Consider the following 10,799-nt stretch of genomic DNA (forward strand, 5'->3'; position numbering starts at 1 on the left):
AAGAGCGCATGCTTGGACAGAACACTGTGATTGGACAGGAAAGAAAGTGCGATTCGGTTAACAAAGTTGAGGAGCGCGCGGCCAGGTCGGTCTGTCTGTGGCTGTGGCGTCAAATCCGAGGCGCCATATTTGAAGTGGATATGGGCTCCCGTATGTGCTCAAATGGAGTGTTGCAAATGATTTTGAAGAACGACTAGTGAAGTCTAAATTTAGCAATTCTCTGTCTGCTTTGTTTGTCCAACCCCCGGGGTCCAACCCCTCGCATAGGGTAGATTATAGGAAGATTATAAGTAACCCCCCAAAAAAAAAAAATAAATAAATAAAAAATAGTAAATAAGTAAATGAAAAATCAAATTAAATGAATAAAAAATAAATAAAAGAGAAGAAATGAAAAGAATGTTAGGCATTGGGTTATAATCTAATTTTCATGAAAAGGCACAATAACAGTAATTATGTTTTACCTTAATTGATTGAATAGTATTTTAATGCAATTGAGACAAATAGGCCGAGCAACTATGTTAACACCCCCCATTTCATTTTATGATTTTCCTCTAAATTCTAATTAACAATTATCCCATTTTCATTCTCTTCTTACTCAGGTTTCACTGTGTTCTGCTATCAGAATTTACATTTCTTTTGAGAACGTAAACAATCTGTCAGGTAGGATTCTAAATATGTACTCTACTGTATATGTGTATATGTAAAATATATTATTCATTCTATGAAAAAACCTGTGATGATTAATTCACTATTGGAGACAGGTATTTATTTTAGTAGGCCTACATGGCTACCCCCAGCCTCCATATTCGTGGTCACTTAGATTGCAATTCTTAAAGACATGTATTTGATCATAATTGAAGCTGCTTTATTGTACATGTATTTAGATCTTTTTAGACCCAATATATATACTGATCAATTTACACCCCCAAAATGAATAGATAAATGCAGTTAGTTTGAAATATAATAAATAAATGCCAAAGATTTCTGATGTCTTTCATCCATCTTTTCGTCTTCCACTACAATGTTCCTGTTTTCTGTTTAAATTCCTATTTTTTCTAATTGAATGTTAAAACACCCTTTTCCCCCACTTTTATTCTCATCTTATTCAACAGGTTTGATTATTTTCCTACCATCAGAATTCTTCTACTTTGGACTTTCTTATATTGTGACCAAGAACAATCATTCTGCCAGGTAAGATTTTAAATCTGCAAGTATTTATATACTCTTCAAAGTTCACTGGCATACAGATGTGGGGAGGGGGAGAGCTTGGGGCCGTGCCCCCCCCCCCCCAGGGAGCCAAAGATAGGAAAAGTGTGAAATATACCACATTCTGAATATAATACGATAAGCTATTAATAGTGAGATATTTGTTTCGAAAAACTTTTAAAAAAATCTACTCACTCTCTTGCACCCCTTTAGAACTTTTGCACCACCTGCCATATCTGGGGCCCGTTGCAGAAAGAGTTGCAATCGATCGCAACTCTAAAAATCATGCGCAACTTGATTTTCAACCAATCAACAGCGCGCATTTGGGACTTGCGTTTGATTTTTTGACTTGCGTTTAAACGCAACTCTTTCTGCAACAGGCCCCTGGCCCCTCAAAATTTCTCGCTCATTATGCCACTGATAATGTTTGTATAATATATTGTTTGTTCATTAGATATTGAAATAAAACTGCTAATGATTTTATTGAAATCTGAATAGGCAGCAGAATAGGCCTACTCAATTTAGACTATTCATCAACATTTGTTTGAACACATTCAGGCATTCAATATTTGTGGTGGCTTATTGCAATTTTTATATGTGTTTGTTATTGATTGAAAGTGTTTAATCTTTATTTTAGGGTGCTCTCATCACAAAGCTTAATCTTTTCATAATTTCATTCATACTAATTAAAATGTAGAGATTTGTATTACACATGCATTCTTAATTTTGATAATATTTAGGGATTATGTCTTCTATCTTTATATTGTTTGTATATATATATATGATATGTAAAATATTTGCCACTTTTTATATAGAATTTTAAATAAATGAACTTGAACTGTTGAGAAATTATAGATTTTGTGAAAACAAAACAACATTTTTCTTCTCAAAGTTTAGCTTGAATGTCAATATAAGTTTAGAAACCTTGTTTTGACATAATTTCTGTTGTATATTATTTGGAGTCTGAAGCATCCTTTGTTTTTCAAACAGGGTATTAATTGTTCTCTATGTGAATGTTTTTTTTTTCCTTTTCCAGATTATCCTTTATTGTTGATCAGGATTAGGACTGTTAATATGATAAAATCCTAGGACCATTTCAGATAATTTTGAATGAAAAAGTGAGTTAAGTATTATTTATATTTCAGAAAATTATGAAAGATTGAAATACTTATAGGACTTTATGTATGAAAAGCATGAAATGCTGTGCATATAGGATTTCATGAATTTCAAGTCTGCTGTCATTATTGATTGCTCTTTCTTGTAAACCAATGACTTTATAGATATAGCACTGGTAGCTACCTTACATGCAATACATGCAACAAGTTTAATTATTGCATGTTTCATTTATTCCTATTTTGTGTAATAGACCTATTTGAAAAATATACCTGAAAAATATAATTAAAATTTAAGAATGTTCTGCTAAATGCTTGTAAAGTATTCATGTATTTGTATTGAAAGGGGGCTTAACTCCAAGGATTTCTAGCACATAGTGAATGCCTTGCCATGGTCCAATTTGCACTATATTAATGTATTTATATACACCACTTCTTAAATCATTACGAAATATATGATTATTTTTTTTTCAATAAATCATATGATGGCTATTTTGTATCTACTGAAAAGCAGGAATCTTATAAATATACTTTTTGTTACTTGGATGTAACGGGGTATTGACTTTGTAAAAAAGTAATGGAAAATTGTTCCTAATTAGAATGGACAGGTATTATGCTATAGGTTTTTGTCCAGTCTTGTAAAAAATTCATCTAATTTAATGATGTTATCATTTAATGTGGAATGAATTTGAATGACTTATGAGATTACCATTAACATTTAAAAAGCCAAATAGTTTAGTTAATTCTAATTTGTTTGGCATGTGATTTCATAGTTTTCTCACTTAGCTTTTTGCCCACTCTTTTTGACCAGAGTCAGTAACATTAACATATTGCCAAATTGGACTCTTGTCACTTTTCATTCACTTTACACACAGATTGGTCTATTTTACATCCACATAATTCTTAGCTGGGCTGATAAAATCTTGTCCTAGTATCTCATAATTTCTAAATTTTGAGGGCAGCCTAGAAAAGGCTGTATATTAGCTACCCATGTTCATTAAACCCTAAAATCTAGCTATTCTGAGCTGTCATCAAGATATTTTAATTCTGAGATACAAGATTTTACCAGCCCAGCTCCAGGATATACAAAATAGTGATGTGTGCATTGCATTGTACAGTACGTAGACAAAAATTACCTTTACAATAAACTACTGGTAGTCAAAGTTTATTGTGAATTAAATTAGAATAGTCCCTGGAAAATCCCTTTTATGGATGCACCCTAACATTAATGTCACAGCGGAGATTTTAAGTCCATGATGGGCAAAGAGTTAAATATGCAAAAAGAGCGATCAAATTAAAAAAGTGCAAGAAGTGACAAAGCAGTAACTATAACACTTTGATTTTTTTTCCAGGTACTTCTTCAGGAATACCACCAATCATGATCATCTTACGACTTCAAGGGCTTCCTTGGTCAGCTACAGCCAAAGATGTCCGTCAACATTTTGAGGGTCTATCCATTCCAGATGGTGGTGTACACATCATTGGAGGAGAGGAAGGCGATGTTTTTATCGCTTTCAGCTCTGATGATGATGCTCGCAAAGCAATGCAACGTCAGAAACAACCACTCAATGGAAGTCGCATCATGCTCTTACTAAGCAGCAAATCAGAGATGCAGGAGGTGATTGCAGAAAGCAGAGCTGCAACACAGAAACCAGATCCCTTTGGGACGTCTGAGATAGTCAACCCACCTGTCTCTCAGACCAATCAACGTGGTTTACTATCTAGGGAAGGTTCTGTAACGAGTTCCCACAGCCAGGGATACCAGGGGTTTCCCCAAAGTGATGATCAGCAAAGACAACCTTCAGGGTATGGTGATGGTTATCAAGGTAGTAATGTAAATGTATCTAATCAGTCACTTCCTCCCCAAGGTTATGGTACCTCATATCCTCCATCACAGAGTAATGAAAGATTGAATTTTGGCCAGTCCCAGAATAAAATGTATGGTAATGACCATTTCAATGAGGATTCCTTGGGTAGAGGAGATGCTGGTCAACGTCCAATGTATCAGGAATTCAACACCCAAGAGAGAAATCAAGGAATTCAGAGACGAGATGATTTTGATGCAGGAAGGCAAGGTCGTACAGACAGAGATTCAGGATATCCACAGGAGTCTGCTCAGTTTAATAGGTTCTCAGAATATGACAGACAAGAGGAGAGACTCCCTTCTGGAAATGTCCAAGATCAACGATATAGATCAGGTTCATACGGCATGAGATCAGACATGCAATCTTTGGATCGTGACATGTCCTACATGCAGGGGGGTGACAAATCCCGTAGCCTCCTCCCTTCTGGGGGAATGAGGAATACAGATGAAAGAGGCTATCAAGAAGAGGTCGATGACCCAATGGAAGGAATATCTACATCATATCCTCCAGCTGGTCCTGCTGACAAGTTTGACTACCAGCAAACAAAGGATGCAGATCAAAGAGGGAGCAGCGATCAGGTAAAATCGAGGGACTCTCATTCCGAAATCACACAATCTATGTATGGAAGACAGAATTTAGATAGGGAACAAGAAAAGGGTAAATTCATCAGAACACCATATGAGGATGCTTACTGGGCAACAAGCACTTCATCCAGAGACTTACCTTCTGAAGCAATGCAAGGAAGAAGGACTGATAGCTTCAAGTCCTTTCAAGATAATCAAGGCAAGCCTATGACAGAGAAGAAAGATTACTACCAGAGTGAAGGGTCCAATGAGAATGAGATGAGAGGAAGTTATTTCGACAGCAAACAATATGGAAACACCCATCTTAATCAAGGATCTATGTACAATCAGCAAGATAAAAGAGAGGAATCATTCAACATGGATCAATCTCAGTCAGCTGTTTATCCAATGTATCAAGATTACAGATCTCAATCTTCTGACTTTGACAATCGCATGGGAGATGTGTCTAATCGTGCTCCATTATCAAATCAAGAACCGCCAATTCCTTCACTCAAAGCTGATATTCCTTCCAGAGGTGATTCTGATTCTCAAATGTATGGCTCAAGAGGAAATCAACAACAACCAACGTCTACTGCCTCATCTCTATTAGATCATCCTGCTCCTGCATCTCTTTATGGATCCAAATTGCAAATGTTGGAACCTTCAGGTGATGAGTTTTATGCAGTGCGCCTCACTGGATTACCTTATGGATCCTCAGAGAGGGATATCAGACTATTCTTGCGTGATATCAATATTGCACCTGATGGTATCCAGATTCACAATGACCCACGTGGAAATATGACTGGTACTGCCAATGTAAAACTTCGAGGACCAAGTGATATTGATCAAGCGCTTAAAAGACATCAGCAGTATATGGGAAAACGTTACATTGATGTACGTCCATGCCTTCAATCTGAGTGGGAAAAAGAAAAGGAAGACACATCCAGGAGTGAACCATCCAGAAGACGTAGTAGATCACCTGTTAGAAGCAGAAAGTCACCCCTTCGAAGCTCCAATACTGCTATTGAAATGAGGGGAGTGGCTCCTTACACAAAAAATTCTGATATTGTTGACTTCTTTGAAGGATTAGCAATGAGGCAGGATACCATACATTTTGACCCACATAAAGATGGCCCTGGATCGGGTATAGTTTATGTTGAGTTTGTTGATTCAGACATGGCAAGGAGAGCTTGCCAGAAGAATGGGAAACTTTTCAACAGAAGAAGTGTTTCAATCCGAATTATTTCAAAAGAAATTATGGAGGCAAAGATTTCAGATATGAAAAGAAGAGCTGATGAAAAACGCTCAGATGGAAGAAGAAGTCCAGACAGGCGAAGAGGCAGTAGCCCATACAACAGGAGAGGACGTAGTCCAGGTAGAAGAGCAAGGAGTCCTGTTCGAAGCAGTAGTCGTAGCTCCCCAGGAAGAAATGGACCAGGGAGAAGACAAACAAGTCCTTCAAGGGATAGAAGGGATAGGGATCGAGACAGAGACAGAGACAGGGAATCATCACGCCAGAGCAGGAGAAATCAAAGCCCTGTTCGCCATGGCTCTCAAGACAGAAAAAGTACATCATCAGAAAAGAAAGACAGGAGGGATCAAGAATCAAGAGACGTAAGGTCATCAAGTAAAGGTAATGAAGATAAAAGTCGTGGCTCACCAAAAACTGAAGAAAAAGATCGCTTACAGAAAGCAGCTAGGCAAGATGATCCTTCAAAATCATTGTTGCCATCTCCAAGTCTGCAAAAGGAAAAGGGCAAAGAACAGGGATTGCTGAAAACACCTGAGCTTTCAGCAAATGATAAACCTCCTTTTGGGCTCACACAAAAGAATTTTGGGTCTGTAAATATTCCACAAGATGTTTCTACTTCCAAAGCAAGACCAGATGAAACAAAGGAAGCACCCTCCATAGATTTTCATGCAATTCGGGATGCAGTGTCCAGATTTAGTAAAGATTCAGTAGATAAGCAACAAGGAGAGGACAGACAAGATCCAATGAGCAGCAAACTTGGTGTACCAGAGCAAAAGCAAGGTCCCTTGGAAGGTCGGAAAGATCCGATTGGCAGCAGGCATGGAGGACCCGATCACGAGCGAGGTCTCTTAGAGAGCAGGCATGATGTACCAGAGCACATGCAAGATCCAATGGACAACAGGTATGGTGTACCAGAGCCAATGGGAATGTCTGGAGGAATGTTAGGGAACAATAGAAATGCTCCAAAGGAAACCTTTCCATTCACTGATGAAAGGCAAAATAAAGGAGGTCTACTGGATTTCCAACCTGGTCAGTTTAGAGGTCCACGGAGAGGATTTGACGATAACAGGAGAGACGGTCCTATAAATATGCAGAGTGGCCCTGCAGGCAATCCATTTGTTGGGCCTAGAGATAGCATGCAAGGTAGTGATTTACAGCATCGTCCCTTAGACAACATGCCTAGTGGTCCTATGGATGTGGATCGTGGACCATTTAATGGCCCAAGAGGAAACAGGCAGGATAATCCTATGCACCATGGCCAAATGAGCAATACATTTACTGGGGCTAGGAAAGACATGCGGGATGAACCAATGAATATGCAACCAGGTCCTATGGGTAACATACATGATGGACCTGGAGACAGGAGAAGGGATCAATCTATGGATATGAATCGTGGTCTATTTAGCAACCCTGAAGATATTAGGGCAAATCATCCCTCAGACATGCATCATGGTTCATTTGGGGGCCCTGGAGACAACAGACGAAGTGGTCCAATTGGTTCTAGATGGGAAGGCGGCATAGCTGATAGACAAGGAAGAATGCAAGAGTCTTGGCAAGGTGGACCCAGACCTAACAGACAGGATGAAGGTAGAGGTGAAACTACTGTACAGAGTTCTCGAGGAAGATCTTTGGAAGAATGGCGACAGGATCAAAGGAATAGAAATAATGAATCCATGGATATACAAGAAGGACAACCAGGACAAAGTGGAGAAAGACGACGACCCCTCATAGAAAGTAGTGGACCTCATAGTCATGGTAGCAGTGAAAGAAAACCACTTCTTGACTTGCCTGAAGGTGAACTAAAAGGATATGATAAGGACAGAGATATTGATAGAAGACAGCAAGGATTTTTTGATCACCAAGATAAAGACCGCATAAATGAGAGGGGACCACAAGGAATGAATAGAAGGGATCCAAGCCCACGAAGGTGGACTGACAGCCAATCAGAGGAAAGGATTCCACGAGGAGGCATTGGTTTTCCTAATCAAGGGCCAGGTGACAATTCACAAGGAAGAAATGGACCTAGTTTCAGGCCCAATGATAGAGATTCCTTTCCTAGAGATGGAAGGAATGTACCTTCCCAACAGGATGGTCCTCCTTTTCCACCAAGAAATAATTTACCTGGTTTGCTTGATGAAATCGAAAGAGATAGGAGAGAACCAGATAATCAAGGACCAAGAGATGTCCATGGTCATATGGACAGACAGCATGGGCCTGAAGATCGTCGATCAATGGAAAGAGATATGCGTATGCCAGGGGAGAGAGAACCACATCATATCACGGGCCCACCATCAGGATCATTTGATGGACCTCCAGGAGATGGTGCCAGTGAATATGTATGTGCACACGTTAGAAATGTCCCCTACACCGCACGATGGCCAGACATTGCTCACTTTTTCAGTGGCATCCAGATTGTTCCTGGTGGTATTCATATTATGATTAACTCAAGTGGAAAACCATCTGGCCACTGTTTCGTTGAATTCACTGATGCCCACCAAGCTCGTTTAACGGAAGAGCGTAGACTGCAAAAGCTGAAAGATCGACCGCTTCAGATCAATGCTTGTTCAAAGTCAATGATGATTCGTGCTTTGCAGGAAACTGGAGAGTTGCAACAAAATAGACCTAATCATGGATTTGGAGGACGTGGTCATGGACAACCTTTTGGTGCCAGGGGACCACATTTCCAAGGTAACAGAGGCCCTGTTCCACATCAAGATTCTCCTCATGGCTTTCATCCCCGTGGACCACATCCACATGGCTCATTCAGGCCACCATTTAGAGATATGATGGATGATGGACGCCCTCATCATCTGGATGATGGCCGACCTAGACATCCTGACGATGGACTGCTTCCAAGACAACCAGAAGATGGCCATCTTCTTCCATATCCCAATGATGGCCGCCCTCTTCGACATCCTGATGATGGGCACCCTCCTGGTCATCCTGATGATGGGGGCCCTCGCCATCCTGATGATAGGCATCCTCCTCGACATCCCCATGATGGTCGTCCTCGACATCACGATGATGGACGTCCTCCTCGGTATCCCGATGATGGCCGTCCTCCTCGACATCACGATGATAGCCGTCCTCCTCGACATGTAAATGACGGTCGTCCTCCTCGGCACCTGGATGATGGTCGTCCACCTCGGCATCCAGATGATAGTCGTCCTCGGCATCTTGATGAGGGTCGTCCCCCTCGACGTCCGGATGATGGTCATCCTCAACATCCTGGTGGCAGTCGTCCTCGGCATCTGGATGATGGACCTCCTCAAAACCCACGTGACCGTAGACCACCTGAAAGGCCTCAAGAGAAGCATGAGCCAAAGAAACTAGAAACTTCAAAGGAATCCAAACAATCTGAGCCTAATAAAAAGGTCCTTACTCCAGCTCCCAAGACTGCTCCTGAACCATCCCCAAAGAAACCACAACCAGAAAAACCTAAAGAAACTGTTCCAGAGACAAAAGAGACAACTACATCTCCTGTATCAACTAAACCTTCTCCCATCCAATCTGATCAACACAAAGGGTGTGTTGTTACTGCAACAAATCTCCCATTGACAATCACTGTTGATGCTATTGGAGATTTCTTTAAAGGTTTCAGTACTATTAAGGGTGCTATCAAATTGGACACAAACGAAGCAACAGGCAAAGCAACGGGACAAGCGAAGATTGTATTCACCACCCCGACAGAGGCTAATCGTGCCATCAAGGAGCGTAATAATCGACCTCTAAATGGGCGGATTGTCAGACTCCATGTCATGTGATTATGAAGTCTAGACCTTCTATTGGAAATGTGATGTTAACTCCCAGATATCAGGCAGATGGAGTTGATGACATTTGATTGTTTCTTTCCTGGTACTCAATGTATTGTGAGTTTTGCCCGTTGGATTTTCTTTTCTTTTTATTAACAATAGGGCCTTTGTCAAAAGCCCTAGTCAAAATCATTTGAATGTTTCTTTCATTATGGCCTTTTGTTCCATTTTTTTTATCCGAAAAATATAATTATGTGATGATTTGTATGAAATTTGCTGTTCTGAATTTCAAACATCTGTTGATGACTCTCTTCAAAAGTTTAATGAAAGTCAGGTTTAATGATTGTAGACCATCTTTGTTCAGCAAACTTATGTAGAATTTGACTGAATTCCTACCAGAAATATTTGCATGTATATTCACTGCAATTGTTCAGTTGTGGGAATTTGTGTTGAGAAAAAAATAATTTCATTATTATTACAATTGTTCATTCCCTAATCATTGCATAAATTCATTTTCCCAGCTTGTATTGTTACCTAGGATTTTTTGTCAGGTCTTTTTTTATAGGTTATACAATATTAAATTTTATTACTTTATTTTCAAGTAGTTTGTGCATGCATGGTTGAACTATTATGCCAAAGTAGAAGCTGATCTCATTGAGGCTGCTCAGACTAGTAATGTACAATGTAATTGTTCTTTATACACTCTGCAAAGTTAAAAGATCATCTCACAAAATGAATAATTGTTTCCTTTTCAATGTGTGCTTTTGTAAAAAGCGTGATTCCAAGTATGAGATTCTGTATGAGATTCTGTTTAGTTTTTAAAAAGCACAATTTTTGCTTTGATTGATTGATTGATTGAAAATCACATTTATTTCCTTCAAACAGATACAAAATAATATTTGACATAGTAACGAATACAGTATCTATTTCGACACAATTTTGAAGGAGACGAAAACCCGGAAAGCAGAGCTTGAGTTGGGGTCGCCAGATACAAATAAATAACAAGTTACGTACTGTAATGAGAAAATTTGAAAATTGTCTTCTGCATG

At 39.4% G+C, this 10,799-nt stretch overlaps 1 protein-coding gene across 1 annotated transcript; it reads left to right on the forward strand.

Annotated features, from left to right (window-relative positions):
* The first annotated feature begins 599 nt into the window (after nucleotides 1–599).
* Nucleotides 600–10,476, forward strand: LOC121407474. The gene is made up of 4 exons (XM_041598561.1): nucleotides 600–660; nucleotides 1,113–1,191; nucleotides 2,243–2,324; nucleotides 3,671–10,476. The coding sequence occupies exon 4, from the start codon at nucleotides 3,697–3,699 to the stop codon at nucleotides 9,760–9,762; it is 6,066 nt and encodes a 2,021-aa protein (XP_041454495.1). The 5' UTR covers nucleotides 600–660; nucleotides 1,113–1,191; nucleotides 2,243–2,324; nucleotides 3,671–3,696; the 3' UTR covers nucleotides 9,763–10,476.
* Nucleotides 10,477–10,799: the final 323 nt, after the last annotated feature.

This window comes from Lytechinus variegatus, chromosome 2 (assembly GCF_018143015.1).
Source record: "Lytechinus variegatus isolate NC3 chromosome 2, Lvar_3.0, whole genome shotgun sequence".
NCBI lineage: Eukaryota > Metazoa > Echinodermata > Echinoidea > Temnopleuroida > Toxopneustidae > Lytechinus > Lytechinus variegatus.